The sequence below is a fragment of the Ochotona princeps genome, chromosome 22 (assembly GCF_030435755.1).
Source record: "Ochotona princeps isolate mOchPri1 chromosome 22, mOchPri1.hap1, whole genome shotgun sequence".
Classification (NCBI taxonomy): Eukaryota; Metazoa; Chordata; class Mammalia; order Lagomorpha; family Ochotonidae; genus Ochotona; species Ochotona princeps.
The window spans coordinates 21,828,174-21,851,982 of record NC_080853.1 but is presented as its reverse complement, the minus strand read 5'-3'; the positions used below and the strand labels follow the sequence as shown (position 1 = coordinate 21,851,982).

The following is a 23,809-nucleotide window of genomic DNA, read 5'->3' as shown; positions in this document are numbered from 1 at the left end:
TTTTAAAATTTATTTTTATTGAAAAAACAGATTTACAGACAGAAAAGACAGATCTGTCCACTGGTTAGCTCCCCAAGTGGCTGCAACAGCCAAAGCTGAGCTGATCAGGAGCCAGGAACTGCTTCCAGGTCTCCCATGCAGGTGCAGGGTCCTAAGGTTTTGTGCCATCCCTGACTGCTCTCCCAGGCTACAAGTAGGGAGATGGATGGGAAGTAGACAGGGACACAAACCGGTGTGCGTATGGGATCCCGACATGTGCAAGGTGAGGCTTTAGCCAATGAAGCATCACACTGGGCCCTTCTTTTTTTCTTTTTAAGATTTTTTTATTTATTTGAAAATCAAAGTTAGAAATATCTTCCATTTACTGCTTCACTTCCCAGATGCTCTACTAGCCAGAGCTAGGCTAGGCTGAAGCCTAAACCTCCACCCAGGGCTCCCACACTAGTGGTAGGGCCCCGCTACTATGCCATATTCTGCTGCTTTCCCAGGTGCATTAACAGGATCAGAAATGTAGGAGCCAGGATTCATATGGAAGCTGGCATCGTAAGTCACAGCTTAACTTTTGTACCACAGTGCCAGTCTCTCTTTGTTAAAACATTTTACTTGTTTTAATTTTATTTGAAAAGCAGAAAGATGGAGATCTTCTGTGTCTGGTTCACTCACCAAATGCCTACAACAGAAAAGGCTCAGCAAGACCAAAGCCTCGGACTTAATCCCAATCTCCTGCATGGATGGCAGAGATACAAGATGCCACCTCCAAGAGTGTGTAATAGCAGAAAGCTGGAGCAGAAGTAGAGCAGATGGGACTTCAGGCAGGCGCTCTGATATGGAATGGTGGTTACTTAACTGCTGTGCCAAATGCTCACCCCAATATAAACTTGAAATTCCATCTTCCATGAACTTTGTTGAAGAACCATGTGTGTGTGTGTGTGTGTGTGTGTGTGTGTTTGAGCACACACACACACATATATATGATTTGTTTTATCCCCCATTATATGTAAACATATTCAGGAAGCAATATTAGTGCTGTGTGTGACATAATTACTGAAAAATTTATGTGTTTGTATATTAATATGCATATATACATATGCAAAATAATAAGCATGTATATATAAATACATGTGCACACACTTATCTGTAGCTTGGTAGGTAGATAATCTGAGCAGCAAGTAGAGAAGACATTGGCGGGAATATTGTTTATACCAAATATTCCCAAAGTGGCCTGCTGGACTTCATACCTATAGGCAGAAGTCACATCAGCCTATAGCCAAAAGTAAAGAACAGTGCCTACAGACCTGAGTACTCACACATCCCTGAATGGCAGAGAAGGATAGAGGAGGGTATAGGGCCAGCCAGTGGGTTTGGTGCTGCAACCACAATGCCTGCTATGAGCAGTGCCTTAGACTGGGGACACATCACAGACACTAAGGAGTTGGACAGTGAAAATGGCTTTCAAATTTGAGTACAGATTATTGGTATCTTCACAATAAGGACAGAAAGATTACTTGAGAAGTATCTTAAGAACAATTAAGTCATAGCTGGTGTTTTTAAAGTTACCAGTACCTTAAAAGCCAATAACAGAAAGTAACATATGAGCAGGGAACGGGAAGCAGTTCAGAGAAGAGGCTGAAAAACTGCTGGGGAGAGGTAGGTTACCTGCAAGTGCAGTGGCCCTGTTGAGTGTCTCTCAGGATTCATTCCTCACCTACACATACTGTGGCCTTATCCATGAATGTTCCTAGGCAGTAATTCAATACCCCGAAGACCACAAAGCTCGCCACCAAGCAGCCAGTGGATGAAGCCGGGCTCTGTTGTTGCTCTGGCTGCTCACAAGCCCAGGAGAGATTCAGACACCCACACATCTGAGCAGACTTACCTGGACTCCTGTTGTTGCCTTTAAAAGCAAAATAGATTCATGGTCTGGTGTCTTTGTTCATCATAGTTTTGTGATTCTGATTTTTTTTCTGCGACCAGACACACTGTTTTTCTTGTTTGTTCCTAGGATCTGGTGGCTTTTGAACATCAATGGACTAGCTTCTTCGCTAACTTCGACACAGAAATTCCTTTCCTGTTAGAGCTTTCAGAATCTCAGGCTGGTGAGGTATGTAATGTTATAAAAGGGAAGAGAAGAAAGTTGATCCGTTAGTTATGTATTTACTTAAAAGTCTCTTTCAAACTACAACCCTATCCATCCTAAGTTATCATTTGCTTAAGCTGCATTACAAGAGATCCCCTGGCCTTCTCACTCCCCAGTTTTTCTCAACTGGGTATTCCCTGCAGTGTGGCGGTGCCTCTGTGAGCCAGGGATTCTGCAGGGTGCTAGTTTATAAGCCTGGGACTAGCTCTGCAAATGTGAATAATAACACTTGTCAGCTGGAGCCCCAGGATATGAATGCCAGGCTGTTGTATAAGCAAACAACAGTCAGCATTAGCAGTTCAGGCGGACACGCTGTCTTAGTAACAGGTGGAGAACTGTGGCACAGGTGAGTCCCCAGCTGCTCATGGGAGGAATCAGAAGAGTTTGCACTGTTCAGTCCCCAGTAGTCGTCTGGATCACCATGTCCCAGTGTTAGCCCCTCTGCCCAACCCTTGGAAGCTGCATATGAGCATTTAGATGTTGTACATGCCCCCATATATTGCTATTTTTTTACATGCAACTTTTGGAAGATTTAAATAATGAGAAAATCTTACATACTCATGTTGGCCCATGTAGCTTCTCTCTCAGTGTTCCTCAATCACTTGTTCTTCAATCACTTGGTAGTGGTCTCCCCAAAGGATGTTTCTTAATATATTTAAAAAAATTTTTTTAAAGTTTTTTAACATTTACTTATTTATTTATTTAAAGATTTATTTTTTTTAAGATTTATGTTGTTTTTATTACAAAGTCAGATATACAGAGAGGAGGAGAGACAAGAGGAAGTGGGGCTGCCGGGATTAGAACCGGCGACCACATGGGATCCCAGCGCATTCAAGGCGAAGACCTTAGCCACTAGGCCATGCCGCTGGGCCCAATTTATTTTTTATTGGAAAAGCATAAATACAGAGATGAGAGGAAGATTTTCCATCCAATGATTCACTCCCCAAGCAGCCGCAACGGCTGGAGCTGAGCCAATCCAAAGCCAGGAGCCTCTTCCAGGTCTCCCACGCGGGTGCAGGGTCCCAAGGCTTTGGGCCGTCCTCGACTGTTTTCCCAGGCCACAAGCAGGGAGCTGGATGGGAGGCGGGCTGCCAGGATTAGAACCAGTACCCATATGGGATCCCAGCGCGTTCAAGGCGAGGACTTTATATGCTACACTGTCGTGCCGGGCCCTTAACTTTTATTTTTATTGCAAAGTCAGATATACAGAGAGGAGGAGAGACAGAGAGGTAAATCTTCCCTCCGATGATTCACTCCCCAAGTGACCTCAACGGCTGGTGCTGCACCAATCTGTAGCCAGGAGCCAGGAACCTCTTCCAGGTCTCCCACATGGGTGCAGGGTCCCAAGGCTTTGGGCCGTCCTCAACTGCTTTCCCAGGCCACAAGCAGGGAGCTGGATGGGAAGTGGGCTGCCGGGATTAGAACTGGCACCCATATGGGATCCCGGGGCTTTCAAGGCGAGGACTTTAGCCGCTAGGCCACGCTGCCGGGCCCAAAAAATAAGTAAAAATTTAAAGGAGAAATTTTTGAAAATCCATTCCTTAAAAGGGTGACAAAACAGACTGTTTTTTCCAGATATACAAAAGCTGAAGGAACTCATCACCAGAAAAATCCCACTATTAAAAAATATTAAGGGCCCGGCAGCGTGGCCTAGCAGCTAAAGTCCTCGCCTTGAAAGCCCCGGGATCCCATATGGGCGCCAGTTCTAATCCCGGCAGCCCACTTCCCATCCTGCTCCCTGCTTGTGGCCTGGGAAAGCAGTCGAGGATGGCCCAAAGCTTTGGGACCCTGCACCCGCGTGGGAAGCCTGGAAGAGGTTCCAGGTTCCCGGCTTCGGATTGGCGCACACCAGCCCGTTGCGGCTCACTTGGGGAGTGAAACATCGGACGGAAGATCTTCCTCTCTGTCTCTCCTCCTCTCTGTATATCCGGCTTTCCAATAATAATAATAATAAAATTTACTATTTTTAAAATTTTATTTGGATGGAGTAAAGGCAAAGACAGATCTTTCATTCCTAACTTAACTCACTAAATGCCGTCTACAACTAGAACTTGGGCCAGGCTTCAGCCAGAACAGGAATTCCATCCTGGGGCTGGTGCAGTGGCTTATGCTAGTCCTGTGCGTGTGGTGCCAATATTCCATATATACTCCAGTTCATGTACTGGTTACCACACTTTCCATCCAGCTCCCTGCTTACGCCCTTGGAAAACAGTAGAGAATGGCCCAGGGATTTGGGACTCTGCACCCAAGTGGGAGATCTGGAATAAGCTCATGGCTCCTGGCTTCAGATTGGCCCAGCTCCAATCCCTGCAGCCGTTTTGAGAGTTTAACAGCAGATGGAAAATCTTTCTGTCTCTCTTCTCTGTAAATCCGCCTTTCAATTAAAAATAAGTAAATCATGAAATAGAACAAGAAAAAAAAGGAGGTAAAAGAAAGTCTGTTCAGATCTGCTATGCAGGTAGCAGGGCCCCAAGTACTTGGATCATCAACTACTGTCTCCTAGCACATTACCAGGAAACTGAAGCATAAGTGAAAGAGTGGGCCCGGCTTGATAGCCTAGTGGCTAAATCCTTACCTTGTATATGTCGGGATCCCATACGGGCACCAGTTTGTGTCCCAGCTGCTTCATTTCCCACCCAACTCCCTGCTTGTGGCCTGGGAAAGCAGTCATCCATGGATGGCCTAGACTTGGGACCCTGCACCCGCATGGGAGACATAGAGTACGCGCTTGGCTTCTGCCTTCAGGCTTGCTTAGCTCTGGCCATTGCGATTACTTCCACGAATGGAAGTCCTTTTTCCTGTCTCTCCTTCTCTCTGTAGATTTGCTTTTCCATTCAAAATAAATAAGTCTTTTTAAAAATAAGTAAATAAATAAAAGAGCTAAAACTGGAACTTGTAATCCAATATGGTACACAGGGATCTTAATGCTGCATGACAATGCCAGTCCCTCACTTTGTTTTTAAATAAAACTTTTTCTTTTTAAAGATTTATTTTTATTAAAGATAGATTTATAGATAGAATTACATACAGAGAGAGATCTCCTATCTGCTGGTTCATTCTCAAAATGGCCACGATGGCTGGAGTTGGGCCGATCCGAAGCCAAGAGAACCTTCCAGATCTCCCACACAGGTTCAGGGATCCAAACACTTGGGCCATCTTCTGCTTTCCCAAGTATGTTAGCTGGAAAGTGGAGCAGCTAGCACTCAAAACAGTCCCGTTTGGGCTGCCCACACCACTAAGTCTGCTATGCCATGGTGCTAGCCCCAGGAAAAAATTGTTTTTAAATAAACAAAAAGACATCTCCAAATGATTAGCAACCTTGGCCATAGATGATGATTGATATAATTTTCTTTCAGCAGTTACAGTGAATTTGTACAGAAGCTAATTTTTCACTTGGTAGTCATTTGTCTTTTTTCTTTGTGTTTTTGGAGGGGGGTAGGTATTTGTTTGCCACCTGTTGCCAAAGTTCATATTGCCATCCCTTGCATGTACCTTCCATGTTCTTATATAATGCAAAAAAAAAAAAGTCTCACACCCAGACTTACATGTAGATTCTGGCCACTCTCCTGAAGCGTGTGTGTGTATGTGTGTAACTGTGTAACATACACTTAGAAAGGGTTTTGGTTTGTTAGAAATTGTGGTCTTAATAAATACAATGTGGACTTCTTTCTAGCCTTTCAGAAGTTACTTCAGTCATGGAATGCTCTCGAGCCACATAACTGAAAACAGGTAAGGCTTTGGGGTGGACAGCGATAAAGAAGAAGGGATGGACAGGGACATGGCTGTGTGGGGGCATTCAAGTCCAGAGGCTACAATCAGAAAAACAGGAGCTGGCTTCAGTCATCACAGAGCAAGAAGTTCACGTGGTAGAAACTTACCTGTTGTCAGTGTTTGAATTTTTTAAAAGATTCATTTTTATTGGAAAGACAGATCAGATTTATGGAGAAACAGAAAGAAAGATCCTCCATTACTAGTTCATTCCCTAAATGGCTGTGGTGGCAGAGTTGAGCCAACCCAAAGCCAAGAGTCAAGAGCCTCCTCCAGGTCTCCCATGCAGTTGCAGGGTCCCAAGGCTTTAGGCCATCCTCTGCTGGTTTCCCAGGCCAGAAGCAGGGAACTGAATGGGAAATGGAGCAGTCGGGACACAAACCAGCACCTATATGGGATCCTGGAGCTTGCAAATTGAGGATTTAGCCATTGAACCATTACTCCAGGCCCAACTGTTTGCATTTTTTAACCTTAGTTTTCTGCAATTTTAAAATGTTACAGCTTTAAAAACATTGTAGCCTGCTGAAATCTAAAACAGGGAATTTTAAATTCTGTACTTCAACAGGAAATCCAGAAGAAGCAGCTTGTGTGAGGGCTGGGCGTAGAGCCACAGTGGCTGGGAGAGAGTCAAGGGGCTTAGGTGGTTTGGCTCAGCCCCACTTGAGAAAGTTCTGAAGTGTTTCTCCCACATGTTGGTCAGCAGATGCCTTCTGTAATAGATATGAGAGAGTAAATCTTTTCTTTTGTTCTCCCAATGCCAGTCAAATCTAGAGTGGGACAAAGTACTGAGTATTCTGTTTGGGTCTCAGACTGATCTTTTTCCGTCAAACTATCACTTACCTTGAATTAAATTTCAGAATAAAAGTCAGTCATGTTTACTCTTAAGAATTCTTGTGCTGGCTTCAGCAATACATATACTTTTTTATTATTTAGTTGTTTTTATTGGAAAGGCAGATATACAGAGGAGGAGAGACAGAGGAAGATCTTCCATCCGATGCTTCACTCCCCAAGCGGCCGCAACGGCTGGAGCTGAGCTGATCTGAAGCCAGGAGCCAGGAGCTTCTTCTGGGTCTCCCACATGGGTGCAGGGTCCCAAGGCTTTGGGCCGTCCTCGACTGTTTTCCCAGGCCACAGGCAGGGAGCTGGATGGGAAATGGGTTGCCGGGTTTAGAACCAGTGCCCATATGGGATCCCAGCGCGTGCAAGGCGAGGACTTTAACTGCTATGCTGTCATGCTGGGCCCAATACATATACTTGTAAGAGCTCTTATTTCCTTGAAGCTTAAGGTAATGTTTTTATCTGTAAAAAGAAAAAAATGCAAAGAATATCCCAAATGACACACTTAAGGGCAATTTGGGGGGCGGGGTGGTATGTAGGATAAAGGAAACTGATGTCTTTTAAAATATGCTTTCCAGCTGGCATGGTGGCATATCAGGCTCAGCTACTATTTATAGCTCCGGCATCCCACATGGTCAGTAGTTCATGTCCCACTGCTGCACTTCAGGCTCACCTCCCAACAAAGGGTAGCCGAAGTTCCTGGGTCTCTGCACCTATATAGGAAGAAGCTCCTGGCTCCTGGCTTCAGCCTGGCCAGGCCCCAGCTATTGTGACCATTTGGGGAGTGAACCAGCAAGTGGAAGACCTCATTCTTTGTCTCTCCCTTTATTCTTTTAAATAAATATAATAATTCTTTTTTAATATATTTTTATTTTGACTTTTGGATTATGTGGTACAATTTCGTATAGACTGGGATTCCCCCCTCCAAACTCCCACCCCCCTGACAGATTTTCCCCATTTTAATACAATAGTGTAGTCCTTCATAAGGAATCATAATTCTGCCAGTCTCTTATTTAAGTATACCCCAACATAATGTAATAATTCTTTTAAAAGATATATCCCCTCAGCCACCAAATATTTACTGAAAACATACAGCACACTAAGCAGGAGAGATACATGACTAAAAGTAAATTTAGCTAAATATTGTCTCATCCTCATGGAGCTTATAGTATGATAAGTAAGAATTTACCAAACAGCTTCACAAAAAAATGTATCCTTAGAAGCTCAGATTGAAGCCTAGGAAAGAGAAAAGAATTCAGAATTTGAGATGTGTCATCACAAAGAAATGTTAAATGCTTGAAAAGGTTGATTTGTTTACCCTGATTGAACATACAGTACTGTGAGGCCCATGGCTTAAGAACCAGGATGGTTCTGGAAGAGAAGTGAGGAGTGAACTGATAGTTGGGAGTAGAAATTAGAGCAAAGACTCTGAGATAAGAACCAGAGGACCAAGAATGAGCTGGGTTGGAATGTGGGCACTGGGGGAGGGAACCATGGAGCTCAGGGATTTGACCTTACAAGTCTGGTCATGTGCAAGTTTTGGCCCTTCTCCTGACAGTGAAGTCAGTACATGTTTTGTGTATTTAGAAGATCATTACAGCGACAATGCGGAGATCATCAGTCATAGGAGGCAAGAGTGAAGGGAGAGGGACAGTGAGGAAATGTTGCAGCTGTGTTCTCTCTAACAGAAGGGTTTTAGCTGTATAAATGGAGGGAAGTGAATTATTAGGAATGATTCCTGAAAAGTTGGTTGGATTTAGAAGGTGAGGGCCAGGGGTTGATGATCATTGGAGAGAGAGCAGATAACTGAAGACAAAACCCTGAATACATTCCGGGGCCAGGGAGAAGGAGCCTGGGAGGCGGTTAGGTGCTTCTGAGAGACCAAGGAAGGAAGCCTGAAGGCTGGCCTTTCATAGGTACTGTCTCAGTGAAAGGACTAGCAGGGCTGAGTAGAGTGGGCTGTAGAGTGATCACAAAGTAAGGGGAGAGGAAACATGAACAGAGAGATGTCATGAGGCCGTTGGCGTTCCTCCTCTCCTCCTTTCCTTCCAAAGCTTACTAAGGAATTGTGAAACGCTCTATTGAGTAGCACCACTACTATCATTCTGTAAAACTTGTATTTGTGTTAAAATGCTGTTATAGATAACCTAGCTTTTGCCCCATTACTGCATCATGGACAGCAAACTTAGAAAACTTAAATCTCAAAGAGTAGAGCAAGCTAAAAATCTAAGTTTGACTTGGGTTTAGTTATATCCCCAAATGTCCAGTGCCCAGTGGTCAGTACGAGGAGTTGGATATCTGGAATCTCTTACTCAGCAGGGAAACTTTAGGTAGGCTGTATTTTGCTCGGACTAACTCTTAGCAGTCTGAGAACTCTCAGGCCAACCAGGAATCTCTTTTCTAATTACATATGTTTGACTTTCCAACACAGTCCTAATAGGCAGCCATTTGTTCTCTTTGGCAATCATGCCACACGGGAAAACCTGAATGCCGGCAACTTTAACTTCCCTTCCGAGGGGCACCTGGTACGCAGCACTGGTCCTGGTGGGAGCTTTGCCAAACACATGGTAAGTCGCTATACTGCCTCATGCTTGATTAGATTCATTATCCAAGGCTGGGAGAGGAGCCCTTTCCATTTAATATAGTCCTTTAACCCCAACTGGAAATTGTTCGGGAGTGAAAAAGTGGATTGGAAAGTGGCGTATGATTTGAAAACATTTAATTTTGAAATACTTGAAGGCAAAATGTTAAGAACATTTTCATGGGCCTGGCACCATGGCCTAGTGGTTAAATGCTTGCCTTGCATCTGCCGGTATCCCATGTGGTGCCAGGTTGTGTCCCAGCTGCTCCACTTCCTGTCTGGCTCCCTGCTTGTGGCCTGGGGGTGGGGAGGGCAGTAGAGGATGGCCCAAGTCCTTGGGACCCTCTACCCATATGGGAGACTCATGGGAGGCTCCTGTCTCCTGGTTTTGGATAAGCTCAGCTCTAGCCGTTGCAGCCACTTGGGGGTGGGCCAGTGGATGGAGGCTCTTTCTGTGTCTGCTCTGTGTATATCTGCCCTTCAAAAAAAATAGAACAGTTTCACAAGTCACTCTTTTTACATTGTCAGAGTAATGTGAATGGAATACGAAGTTCCAGTTAGGCTGGTATTGTGGCACCACAGGTTAAGCTGTTGCTTATAGTGCCAGCTTTCCATATCAGAGTACCAATTAGAGTCTTGGCCACTCCACTTCCAATCCAGCTTTCTTCTAATGCCTTAGGAAATCAGCAAATGATGGCTATGTATTTGTGCTTCTGGCACTTATGTGGGAAACCAGGGTGCAGTTTCTGACTCCCTTGGTCCAAACCTGACTATTGCACCCATTTGAGGGGAATGAACCAGTGATGGAAGGTCTCTCACACACACACACTCTTGCTCTTTCTCTATCTTTTCCTCTCTTCTTCTATTGCTCTGCCTTTCAAATAAGCATATATTTCTAAACTGTTGGGGTTTTTTTCAAAGATTTATTTATTTTTATTGAAAAGTCAGATATATATAGAAAGAGGAGGAGAGACAGGAAGATCTTCTGTCCGATGATTCACCTCCCAAGTGACCGCAAAAGCCGGAGCTACGCTGATCCAAAGCCAGGAGCCAGGAGCTCTTCCAGGTCTCCCACGAGGGTGCAGGGTCCCAAGGCTTTAGGCTGTCCTCGACTGCTTCCCAGGCCACAAGCAGGGAGCTGGATGGGAAGTGGAGCAGCCAGGATTAGAACCAGCACCCATATGGGATCCCAGCATGTTCAAGGCGAGGACTTTAGCTGCTAGGCCACTGTGCTGGGCCCTAAATATACTGCTTAAGAAAACTGGAGCTTTTTTCCTGAGAAAAATGTGGACTTTGTATAAGTACCACTGTATTGACTAACACCTCAGCTCCTGTGTTAATCTTTCCACTGAGATAAAAGCCTCACATGTACATAGCCTGAAAAGAATTTTGTACTTAAATCTGGACTTTAAATCATTACCACTTTCACTCACTATCTGAATAAAAGAAATTCATTTTTGCTCAAGAGGACAAGAGAGAAGTAAGATATAGCCCTGTATTAAATTAACCAGTAAGAAAAATGTTTGTCCTTGAAGGCTTTTGTATATTTACTTTGCCATATTGCCTTAACTGGGGATCACTTCTTTGTATCTGTCTTGGAAGGTTAATGTAGTAAAGTACCAGCTGGGGGTGGGGGAGACAAAGAAGGCTGTGAGAGGACAGCCCTGTGATATTCAGGGAAGGCACAGCATTAGAGCCAGAAATAGTTCACGGGGTTTGGAGAGAAAGGGAGGGAAAGCCGGTGAAGCACAGGAGGCTCTTTAGGTCACGGAGCTGTTCTGTGTGATTCCCTCATGATGATACCTGTCATTATATGCAACAGAGTAAACCCTAAGTGTAAATTGTGGAGTTCAGTTAGTGTGCCCATATTCATCATGCTAGCCAGCCGGTGACACTAGCACAATGGGTTAGACAAGTTAGCTAGAGCTTTACACAGTTCATGATGGAGGACTATGGTAGTCACATTTTTCCTTTATAAACAAGGAAACCCAGAGAAGCCACAGGCACTTCCCTTAGGTTTGGGGGCCCCTAGATTAGCGCTTTTCCTCTCTTGGTGGGAGGTGGGCTTTTTTTTCCTAAAAGAATTTTTTAAATTTTTGTTTGAATAGTGGGGTGAATGAAAAAGATCTTTTGTCTGCTGTTTCACTTCCCGAAAGGCTACCACAACAAAGGCTGGATGGGTACAAAATCAGAACCCAAAACTCCCTTGAGGTCTCCCATATTGGTGATAGGAGCCAAAATACTATGCCAGCTTGCACTGTCGCCCCAGGGCATTAACCAGCAGCTGGGTGAGAATTGGAAAACCCAGAGGCCAGTGTTGTGGTGCAGCTTGGTAAGCTGCCACTTTTAGACAAGAGCAACCATTGTCAGAGGGCAGGTTGGAGGCCTAGCTTCCTGCTACTGCACCTGGGAAGGAAACAAGGAGCAGCCCGCATCACTGAGCCCCTGCCATTGATGTGGTAGATAGGAATGAGTTTTGGGTTCTTGGCTTCAGCTTCACCTGAAAAGCCTTGGCTACTGCAGCCATTTGAGAAATGAACCAGCAGATGGATGATTGCTTCCCTCTCTCTGTCACTCTGCCTTTCAAATAATGAATACATCTTAAAAGGAAGAAAAATCCCATAGGAACTAATTTTCTGTTCTCAAGAGATGTACACAGAAATGAAACACAAATGACGATGGGGCCCAGGGTTTCCAGCTTTGCAGCTGCTGCACACCTCTGCTTGTTTTGTGGACCAGGTTGCTGTGTGTGAAAGCACTGAACTGAATATAATCAGGTTTGGTAATTGAAAACTCCCATTAACGAGCTGCTGTTTCTCTGGCAGTTCACACATAAGTCTTGTTAAGTCCTTTTCATTTTTCTCTTTTTTAACATCCAGGTAGCACAGTGTGTCTCACCAAAAGGACCTCTTGCTTGTTCCAGAACATACTTTTTTGGAGCTACTCATGTTCCTTACTTAGGTAAGCCTATGTAAATGAGCATCTCCTCACCGCACCTCATGGGTAATTTCTCCTGTGAAGTGTAAGTCACCCCCAGTTTGTGGGTCTCCACCTCCCTCCCTGAGCACAGCTGGATTGTTGAGGATCCTGGGAGAAGCCAAGCTCCAGTGGGATGTGTGCTTGCGCTGTGTTTAACTTAAAGGGAAAAAAGAAGCCTCCTTCTTGGCAGTGCCTTCTGATTAAACTGAGTGCTGCCAGCTTCCCTATAAAGTGTCGCTGTAGCCTTTGCTGTCTGTCTTGGACTCAATCCATGTACTGTTTCACAGGTGCTGATGACAAGCCACCCCAGAAAACGGAGCAAATGTAAGATTTTATGCTTATTTCATTGTTTCTTTCCCGAAGTTGAGTTACTTATGTGTGGCTGTCCTCTCCCTTCTGTTTTTGAGAGCAGCCATGATGAGGGGTTTCAGTATACAAGGTGGACATTGCTGTGTAGTTTCCCAGGATTCCCCTACCTCATGCTCTCAGCTTGGAATCCAGGCCAGAAGACCCCACCACTTTGGCCACTGGTCACTCTCCAGAGCTCAGACCTTTCACCTGCACATGTATGCTTCCATATCATGTGGCTCCCTGTCATAAGTTTTTTACATGGTGTGTTTTTATTGAGGGCCTTTCTGAAATGAAAACATCCTGAAATCCCCTGGGAGAATGAAGCCATGTTGGTTTCCAGCTGGCCTGTTCTTTGCCATGTAGGCTTGTGAATCAGAGTTAGGGTCTGCACTCTAGCCATGCCGCCTTAGGCCTCACCCAGTGCCAGCCTCTCCCTTCACATGAATGCTGAAACTGCTCAACTCTGGAAAGTGTCTTCCTTCAGAAACAGAAATGTAGTACAGTTGGGATGTTACTTCCATAGCCCAGTGGGAAAGACCAGGCTCTAGGCTGTGTTTCACAGAAGGCAGTGGTAATAAGCCACAGAAGACCATCAAAGGATTTATTTAAGTGCAGGTTCCCCATGCCAATCCCAGAACTGCAGAATCAGAATTTCTTGACTATACCATGCCCACAGAGCTGTATGGTATAATCATACTACAAAAAAATCTGGAAATAGGCGATAACCATCATTCCTCCTCTCTGGTACTACCTGTTAATGTCATTCATTGTGCATTTCGGTTTTACATAGCTGAAAGCATAATGTGGGTATAGTTTCTTTGTAGGCTACCTTCACTTTGGTGGCCAGGGGCCCATCTTTGTTTGTGTTAGTGTACATGGGCTTGCTTTGTACCTTTTTGTGCTTCCATATCAACCATGCTGAACCACTTGCTAGGATCCTCATTCTAGAAGCATAGACATTTTCCCTAAACCGAATTCATTGGTGCCATGGGTGAGGACCCATGTTGAGGGTGCCTGGGCCAATATCAGATTTGCTGGACCACTGAATTGGTGGGGCTTGGACCTTGTAGAATCCTAGAGAAGATGATAGCAGCACATCCAGGCTATTCAGTGCCTTAATGGTACCTGTGTGTTGGGTTCTTGTCTGAGAACAAGTAAGGAAGAAGCTAGCCAGTGTAGGTATGTAGTGTTTTGTTTTTAAGAATTTTGGGGCCAGCGTAGTAGCTTAACAGGCTAATCCTCTGCCTTGCAACACTGGCATCCCATATAGGCACTTCTTCATGCCCTGGCTACTCCACTTCCCATTCGGTTCCCTAATTGTGGACTGGGAAAGCAGCGGAGGATGCATTCACTTGGGAGACTGGAAGAAGCTGCTATCTTTAAATTGGCTCAACTCTAGCTGTTGTGGCCATTTGGAGAGTGAATCAGCAAATGGAAGATGATTTTCTCTTTGTTTCCTCTATTTAAATCTGTCTTTCAAATAAAAATAAATAAATATTTTGCATTTATTTTATTTATTTGAAAGGTAGAGAGACAGACTGAGAAAGATCTTCTATCAGCTTATTCACTCCCCCATTTGATATAATGGCCAGGGCTTGCCAGGCCAAAACAAGGAGCCAGGCACTTCATATGGGCCTTCTGCATGAGTGCAGAGGCCCAAGCACTTGGGGCACCTTTCACTGTTTTCCCAGGTGCATTAGTGGGGTGGGGGGCCTGAGTTGGAAGTGAAACAGAAAGAGGGTTAACTTACTATGCCACAATGTCCACCCCCTTCACAGCAGTCGCCATCTGGCAGGGAGAAAAAAAGTCCTTCTTGTGATAAATTTGGGAGGTGAGAAATCAGAGAGAAAGCAGAGTTGGTAAGAGTTCTCAGAAGCATTGTCTGCTCTCCATCTGCATGGAGAGCATGGACATGAAAGCCAGTCTGCGTGGCTGGGCAGTCTGTCAGGGTGACTCCTGAGCTTCTGTCAGCAGGTCTGTAGGGCTAAGGAAACTGAGAAGCTATGTGGTTGGGCCCTGGGCATGTGGCTCCATGCTGAGAATCCCTGCTCGAGGAAAAGCTGTCCCTGCACATAGGACACTCAGGAAGCCTACCTCAAGCTGTTCTGTCTGGTCACCAATCAGACATGTTGGTCTTGTGAGCAGAGTTCAAAGGAGGCAACTTTTCTTAGGGATGATTTAGTGAAAGCAAAGGTTCAGTCAAACTAAGGCTTCCAAAGGGTTTAGAAATCAGTTTCGTTTTTGCACTTTTTTCGTCTGTTTAAAAATAGGTTCTTCAGGACTGTCATTTAGGTGCATGTAGCTTTTGATAAAGCCGCCTGGTGCTGTAGTTAACCGTTCTATTTTGTTTTTGAAGTAGGCTCTTGTCCCAGATATACACTGCTGTTATTGAGGCTGTTTTGGCTGGCATTGCATGTTATGCTAAAACTTCCAGTCTAACAAAGGTAATTTAAATACCATGTTTCCCTTTCTGTCATTATTATTTTAATACAAAATGTTCTGTCCATCGTGTGTTCTTGGACACCTGTAACACTCACTTGTGTGTGGGCTTGCACCTCCTGGCACAAGGCAGAGATGACATTGGAGCATCTGCTGCCTGTGACCTGCTGCTGTGGTTTTAGGTACAACAACTTAGCCATATTTTTTTGGAGGTAAAATCATTCTGTTGTACATTGGTTTACTTAATGATTTAACAGAAGACTTTAAAATATTGTTCTACTGTGAATTTTAATAAAGTAAACTTGTGCTATATAGCTTGATTTCCTATTATTTGTATATAAAAAATATACAGAGTAGAAAACCTGACTTGCCTTTCCTAGACACACCCATGTGTTCTTACTCTCTGACCATTGTCTTCCTTGCTGTTTTGCGGTTAACCTGCCCTGCTGAGTTGGATTCCTATATCTGACCCAGTAAGGAGATGCGAAGAGTCGGCTTGATGCCTCCCAATGCCAATAGGACCTTTCCTGCAGGAAGCCATTTGACATTGGAAAGGTTGTGTATAATGTAGATATCAGAGAGACCGTAGCTGTAGTCTCCAGCTCCTTGCCGCCTCCCCTCCTCACTGAACTTGAATCCTGGGTACTGGCACAGGGTTTCTCAGCCCTCCAGCTGCTCATGGCAGAAGGCTCATGAGCAATAGGATGTCCTTCCACATCAGTTGTCACACTTTGGTTGTTCTGCCTGATCTTTCATGACTCTGGCAGTGATTGTTTTTAGCATCTGGTGGAAACTCTTAAGGCAGTGGTGCTTCCCTTTGAGCCAGGAGAGAGGGAAGTGGAATCACTTTGTTAGACCTCACACTACACTTTCATTGTCCCAGCTGCACATGTCTCACTGGCAGAGCAGATACCAGGGTCCACCTGTCTGAAGGCAAGTGTGACTGTGAATCCAGCCTGAAGAAAGTAGGAACCCATTTCCTTTATTCTGATGCATCCATTTTAATCTGGAGAGCATAAAGTGGCCATAAAGAGGGCAAGGGCTGGCCAGACATTAGAAGGGACCTTCTGGTCAGTGATGTGTGTACTGTTTGCTGCTGTGAAGGCTAAATCTCTGTTTTGCTATTGACATTACAGGCCAAGGAGGAAGCAGAGCAGATCCTGGGGTCTGGGTTAGATTCCTTTGACTTGACTCCATTTAAGGCAGCCCTACGGTAAGCAATGACAAATACTTGACATAGGGAATTTTGAACATTTTTTAAAAAGCATTTGCTCTTTATTTGAAATGCAGAGAGACAGAGGAAGACAGAGACAGAGAGATCGTCTGTCTTCTGATTCCCTTTCCAGATGCCTGCCACAGCTGAGGCTGGGCAAGGAAGGCCAGAGCTGGGAATCCAGATCTCAGTCTGGGTCTCCCATGTGGATGACAGGAACCCAGCTACTTAAGCCATCACCTGCTGCCTTTCAGAATGCATCTTAGCAGGAAACTGGAATTGAAATTAGAGCTAGAATTCAAACCTAGGCACTGTGATATGGAATTCAGACATCCCAACTAACATGCTTAACTTTTGCATCCAAAAACCCCCATTGTTTTCTGTTTGTGTATGTGTTTTGTTAAGATTTATTTATTTTTGGGCCTGGCGCGATAGTGTAGTGGTTAAGATCCTCTCCTTGAATGCGCTGGGATCCCATATGGGCACCGGTTCTAGTCCCAGCAGCCCCGCTTCTCATCCAGCTCCCTGCCTGTGGCCTGGGAATGCAGTCGAGGACAGCCCAGTTTTGGAACCCTGCGCCCACGTGGGAGACCCGGAGGAGGCTCCTGGCTTCGGATTGGCTCAGCTCCAGCCATTGTGGCCACTTAGGGAGTGAATCATCAGACAGAGGATCTTCCTCCCTGTCTCTCTTCTCTGTACATCCGCCTTTCCAATAAAAAAAAATAAATCTTAAAAAAAAAGATTTATTTATTTTTATTGGAAAGATAAATGTTACAGAGAGAAGGAGAGACCATCCTCTGGATCACTCCTCAGATGGCTGCAGCAGCCAGAGCTGAGCTGATGCAGGAGCTGGGAACTTCTTTCTGATCTCCCATACAGATACAGGGTCCCAGGGACTTGTGCCATCCTCTGCTGCTTTCCCAGGCCACAAGCATGGAGCTGGATAAGAAGTGGCGCAACTGACCCAAGCCAGCGCCTATATAGGATGTAACACATGGAGATGAAAACTTAGCCAGCTGAGCCATTACACTAGCCTGATGTTTGTTTTCTGATAGTCTTTTGTCCATTGTAATTTATGTTCTGTCTCCCATTGGATCACATATGATCAGGCTTTAAAAGAAATGTTTAAGACCTCCAGCTACAGCACTGCCATCCCATATGTTTGCTGGTTCCAGTCCCAGCTGCTCCGCTTCTGATCTAGTTCTTTGCTAATGGCCTGGAAGAGCAGCAGAAAATTGCCCAAGTCTTGGGCCCATGCATCCATGGGGGGAGCTGAAGGAGGCTTCTGGTTTCGGACTGGCCTAACTCTTCCGTTGCATTCATTTGGCAAATGAGCCAGTGGATAGAAGTTCTTTCTCTCTGTGACTGGCTTTTCTCTACAATGCTGACTTTCCAATAATAAATAAAAAAATTTTAAAAAAAGGTTTGTTTGACACACAAAGTTGGAGATAGACAAAGGTCTTCCATTTGTCCAGTACTTGTGAAGAAATTAAACTTATGCAATTTAGAAATGTTTATAAAAAGTAAACTTGAGTGGGCTTCTGATTATTTGTCTGCCCTGGAGGTCTGACCGTACCCAGGGCTCCAGAGCGGTTGACCCTGTGTAACAGAGACATGGGCTCTGCTTGAACCCAGAACCTGGCTGGTAGATTGGCTGAGCCAAGGTCACTGACGGGCAGGAGGTATAGGACAGCATATTGAGCTGGTCAGGTAGGAGAACTGGCAGAGGGTCACTCCCAAGCTGCGGGGGCGGGGGAGCTTTCTCTCCTGTTCTGATGCAAGACTGAAGGCAGCCATGAGAATTATCATAGAGGCAGCACCTCCATGATGAATCAGACACTGTCCCCATACCTGCTTGTAGCACAGGCCCCAGGGAAGGTACTCACTGTAACTCAGGTAGAGCTGTGCATAGCAAGGATGGCATGCACTTTGTTGGAAGGTCTTGAGCGTCTTGCATGCAGGTATACCACGAACTAACTTTTGTTTTGTTTCTAACCTACAGCTCCAAGACAGCTTTTCATATACACGCTGTAAATAATCAGGGAAGGTAAGTACACGATTGTGGGCCATTGACCACTTGGTTCAGATTTTAGGAGCATAAAGGGAAAAAAAGCCACTGGTAGCTACAGATGTGGATAGCTTTCCACAGGTCCACACTTGGCGGTAATGTTGCTCCAGAATTGGTCTCAGGACTGACTGCTCAGTGGAGCTTCTGGTTTCTGAATGATTCCCACTGAAAAACTGGGAGGCATGAGTGGGTACGGATGTAGACATTCCAGTGATTCAACACTGATTCCTTACACACGCAACCTTGTGTTTTGGAAATCTCAGAGAAATCTATTAATTTGTTATTACCAAGTTGAAAATAGAGAACACTGTAAAAATTGTGTATTGCATGTCTTTCCCATTTCCTTCCTTTTCTAGAATTGTATCTCTGGGCAATGAAGACAGCTTGTCCGTGGTGAAGACGGTAAGCAGAGTTGTTTCGGGTCAGCCAGCTGGGACTGGAGCATAGAAAGATGTCTATGAGCAGTGAGGTGGGAATGGGTGGAGGTCCTGATCTTTGGAAACCCCTGTGCTCTGAGGACTGACCCAGCTGCAGCAGCGGTGACACTGTGCTCTCTGCAGGTGCCTAGAGCTGCCCACATCTGTACTTCTGTGTCTGGGCTAACCCGGGGAGCCTTCGTGCTTGAGGCCTTACCAAGGAGGCAAGACTGCTCTGACCTCATGTGGGAATGTGAACTGAGGGGAGCCTGCTCTTACCACCAGCCCAGTGTTTTATTTGCATTTTGGGCCTGTGTTGATGCCCTCAGAAAATTGATTGATTAATCAAATGAAATGCAATCAGCGGAGTCCTATTTTTCCAGGGAAATGAAATGGTCAGAGCAGAGCTTTCCAGCGCATGTACTAGTGAACCAGGGTATGATTTTGGTTGCCTGACATTGCTCCCTGCAGTGGGAGGGCATGGCTTAGGAAAGCCAGAAACTCCAATTGCTCTCCACCAAAACTAAGTCTGCTTTTTGCCGCTAGTGCATGGTAATGTGAAGAGTGTTGACAAGGAATAGATGAGAAAATAGGATTCTGGTTGTAGTATGTGTGGGCACACACTTCCTAAGCCTTCATTCCAGCTGTGGTGTTCTTCTTCTTCTTCTTTTTTTTATTTCGTTTTCTTTTTTTTTTTTTTTTTTTTAGATTTATTCATTTTATTACAGCCAGATATACACAGAGGAGGAGAGACAGAGAGGAAGATCTTTCGTCCGATGATTCACTCCCCAAGTGAGCCGCAACGGGCCCGTGCGCGCCGATCCGAAGCCGGGAACCTGGAACCTCTTCTGGGTCTCCCACACAGGTGCAGGGTCCCAATGCATTGGGCCGTCCTCAACTGCTTTCCCAGGCCACAAGCAGGGAGCTGGATGGGAAGTGGAGTTGCCGGGATTAGAACAGGCGCCCATATGGGATCCCGGGGCATTCAAGGCAAGGACTTTAGCCTCTAGGCCACGCCGCCGGGCCCTTTTATTTCATTTTATGACACAGTTTCATAGGCTCTGGGATTCCCCCAAGTCCTCCCCTCATGTTGGATTCCTCCACATTGTTGCAGTGGAACAGTTCATAACCAGTCATAATTCCTTCATTGCAGGCATGTACCATGCATGTACCCTGGCCTGAAATTATAGCTGGCAGAATATCATCCCCTCTAATGTAAAGCCACAACACAACATCAATAACAATTTATAGTATCATAGTGTTAATTGACATGTTATTGAGTAGCCAATATGTTCGAAAATGCCAGTTCTTAACCACATCCTGTGACTACTTCATTGACATTTCAATTTTAGTTTATACACAACCAGCTGCTATACTCCTTAAAATGGTTATAGGGTACTATTCAGATGTCTCATGTCTATTTTCATTTTTTATATTTAGCAGCTTATAGTATTGAAGCGTGATTTTTACTGAACTTGGCGAATTTTAGGATAGTCCGTACAGGCTTATAACTCTAACAAAGCATATGTTAACACTTGAGGCACAGAACAGTTTTAGGAGGGGTGTGCAGAGAAATCTCCAATACCTTAGTGAGGAGTAACTGATCTTTGTGTCCTATCTACTAAGGTATATGTGAGTCCAGGCTGACCTCATTCAGTGCTGTTCAGTCTAACAGATGTTAGAACGTAAGATCTTGTTCTGCTGCTTAGCCCATTTCCCTTACTAGATCCTTCATCATTTTCCCACATTCTGGTCCTAGTCAGATCATTTTCATGTTAAGCTGAGCTGAAGCCAGGAGATTCTTCCGGGTCTCCCATATGGATGCAGAGTCCCAAGGCTTTGGGCCGTCCTTCACTGCTTACCTAGGCCACAAGCAGAGAACTGGATGGAAAGTGGAGCTGCTGGGATTAGAACCAGCACCCATATGGGATCCCAGTGTGTTTGAGGCGAGGACTTTAGCCATTAGGCCACCATGCTGTGCCCGTTCTGATTTTATTTTTGGGTTACTGACATCTGTTTTTATTTATCTTGGTAATAAAAGTTGGAATAGCTTTTTTGGCCCAGTAGTCCTCTTGTATCTATGTAATATTCATTCCAAGACACCAGTGAATGTCCGACACTGTGAATAGTAGCAAACTTTGTGTACTCTATAATTTTTTTTCTGTAACTACATATGTGTAATAAAGCCTGGTTTATTGTAGCTCAGTTCCTTGGATATCTACAACCATGTGGGGGACCTGGAAGAAATTCCTGGTTCCTGGCTCCAGCTGTTGTGGCCATTTGGGAAGTGAACTAGTAGATGGAAGATCTTTCTCTGTCTCTCCTCTCTGTTAATTTGCCTTTGAATAAATAAATAAATGGGGCCTGGCAGCGTGGCCTAGTGGCTAAGGTCCTCGTCTTGAACGTGCCAGGATCCCATACGGTCACCGGTTCTAATCCCGGCAGCTCCACTTCCTCTCTATCTCTCCTTCTCTGTATATCTGACTTTGTAACAAAAATAAAATAAATCTTTTAAAAATAAATAAATAAAGCCTAGTTTACAAATTAGGCACAGTAAGAGATTAACAACAATGATAACAATCACTATAATAAAATTGCTAGTGTCAGTACTCCTGCATTTTGGGACTATTACTAAGTAAAATAGGGGTTGCAGTGGACACAGTCACTGTGACAATTGATCTGATAACCTACATGGCTTTTAAGTGACTAATGAGTGAATAGCATATAAAGTTTGAATACACTAGAAAAAGGGTGGATCACAGCCAGGGCAGGTATGGATTTCAAAATCAGATGTTGCTCATTGTGGCTCAAAATGGCGTGTAAATCAAACCTGATAAATTTATTTATTTTTGAATTTTCCATGTAATATTTTTGGACTTTAGTTGACTGCTGTATTTTCAGTGTTGTTGTGTACCCAGAAATATCCCTGCAGAGCTGTATACCACAGGAAGGGTCATTTTTCCAGACTAAAGCAAAGAAAAGCTGAAGAAGCGTATTGGCAGTAAGCTGGGAGGAGTGTGTAAGTGCGCAGCAGCATGGCGGATCACTCATTCTCTTAGGCCAGGGACCTACACAGTCACAGTTGCCTCTTAGGAAAGGATGAGGAATTTAGGGCAATTTACAAGCAAAATGATCTTCTGAACTCCTAGCACTTGTGTATCCCTAGCCCTTCACTTGGTCAGGGAGCAGTTGCAGCAAATCCTGGGTCACCTTGAAGTCATCTACAAGTTCAGAGATGTATTTCAGGTTAACCCCAGATTGTCTTAGAAATTCTTCAGTGTTCTTTTGCTCTGTACCAAAAATCAGTATTGGGGACTCTTTCTTAGTGGCTTTGGGCTGCCACTCTGACTTGGTTTCTCATTGATCCAGGCTTGCATGGCCGTCTATGACATTCCTGACTTGCTGGGAGGAAGAGGCTGCTTAGGATCTGTGGTCTTCTCAGAATCTTTCTTGACATCTCAGATTTTGGTTAAAGAGAATGGTAAGTGCATGTGGCCTTTGCAAAGAAAGCCTGGACGCTTTTTTTTTTCTTTTGTGGAAGTAAACCATAAAAACAAAAGACTATTAATAAATTTATAAAAATAATAGAGTATTTTGATAAAGACAATGTATCCTAATTTATAAGGACCCATTCCAAATGCATAAGAAAAAGATAATGTTGCCTAACGGTAAAATGGACAAAACATATAACTGGGCACTTCACAGAAGTATGTGAGAAAAAAAAAATTAGGGATGGGGAGAGGGAGGAGGGAATCTCTGTACCTACAAAACTACATCATGGAAAATAATACCAGTTTAAAACATTAATGAAATGTAGGGGTGATTTTATGTATAAAGATTTACAACCCCGGGCTCAGTATGATAGCCTAGTGGCTAAATCCTCACCTTGCATGTTCCAGCATCCCATATGGACACTGGTTCAAGTCCCAACTGCTCCACTTCCCTTCCAGCTCCCTGCCTGTAGCCTGGCAAGCAGCAGAGGATGGCCCAGAGCATTAGGGACTCTGCATCCACACAGGAGACCTGGAAGAGGCTCCAGGCTCATGGCTTAGGATTGGTTCAGTTCGGGCCATTGCAGCCACTTGGGAAATAAACCAGCAAATGGAAGATCTTCCTGTTTCTCCTTCTCTGTAAATCTGGCTTTCCAGTAAAAATCAAAATAAATCTAAAAAAAAGAGAGCGAGAGATGTGTAGCCCCAGTAATAGTTAAGGAATCTGAAACAACTGATACCATTTTTGACCTTTCCCTTATTAAAGGATGGTAATATCCAGGACTACTAGGGAGAGCCTGATGATATCCTGACCTTTACCATGTGTGCCTGCTACGGTTGTGCTTCCATGACTTGTCATTTAAATGTGTGTGTCTGTTGGCTCTGAAAAATGTGAAAGTTTATTGCACAGGAAACCTTTTTGCATCTCCTTGTTAAGTCTCCCTGTGCATAGAGGACATTTTCTTGTTCTGAGAGCGTCAGGCCCTTAGTACTAGGAAGAGGAGCTCTTGCTGCTGAGAACTGGAAGGATTTGCAGTCTGGGGCCTGCAGGGTGCAGGGTGGGCGGAAGTGCTGGGGAGTAACTGGCATGTCTGTGGTTTTCCTACAGATGGCACTGTTACTGCAGAGACCAGCTCCATAGTCCTGACAGCCACCATACCCAGATTCTGCTCCTGGCTGGTTAGTGTCGTCTGCTGTCGGGTACAAGTGCACCTACACAGGAGAGTGAGGAGAGCCTTTTCATTGGCCTCCTGGCAAGGTGTCAGATCCTGAATTAGCTGTTATTCAGAAATGGAAGTGCTTATCTTGGTCCTTTCTCTTTACATCTAGTTTTTTTAACTCCTTCATAATCTTGGAAGCATCTCAAGAGAAAGGAGCAAGAGTTGTCTGGATACCTGTTAAATCGTGAAAGAAACAAGTGAATACCCTCATTTGCAGATGAGGAGGCCAAGGGTTAGAAGTGAACACCTTGTCCAAGGTCACACAGACAAGTGGAGCCTGGGTCCCTGTCTGTCAGAATGCTGAGTTTT

General features: G+C 44.6%; 1 protein-coding gene across 3 annotated transcripts in view; it reads left to right on the top strand.

Moving 5' to 3' along the window:
• The window catches only part of DNAAF9 (dynein axonemal assembly factor 9), a 103,021-nt gene that overhangs the window by 32,102 nt on the left and 47,110 nt on the right, over positions 1 to 23,809 (top strand). For 2 of the 3 annotated variants that reach the window (XM_004585655.2, XM_058679303.1), the window contains 11 exons: positions 2,003 to 2,101; positions 5,811 to 5,866; positions 9,174 to 9,309; positions 12,203 to 12,284; positions 12,590 to 12,626; positions 15,010 to 15,097; positions 16,229 to 16,305; positions 18,308 to 18,352; positions 18,730 to 18,775; positions 22,159 to 22,270; positions 23,389 to 23,459. In XM_004585655.2, coding sequence (XP_004585712.2) covers positions 2,003 to 2,101; positions 5,811 to 5,866; positions 9,174 to 9,309; positions 12,203 to 12,284; positions 12,590 to 12,626; positions 15,010 to 15,097; positions 16,229 to 16,305; positions 18,308 to 18,352; positions 18,730 to 18,775; positions 22,159 to 22,270; positions 23,389 to 23,459 — 849 coding nt within the window. The remainder of the gene's footprint in view (positions 1 to 2,002; positions 2,102 to 5,810; positions 5,867 to 9,173; positions 9,310 to 12,202; positions 12,285 to 12,589; positions 12,627 to 15,009; positions 15,098 to 16,228; positions 16,306 to 18,307; positions 18,353 to 18,729; positions 18,776 to 22,158; positions 22,271 to 23,388; positions 23,460 to 23,809) is intronic. The other variant, XM_058679302.1, reaches the window with a different exon arrangement.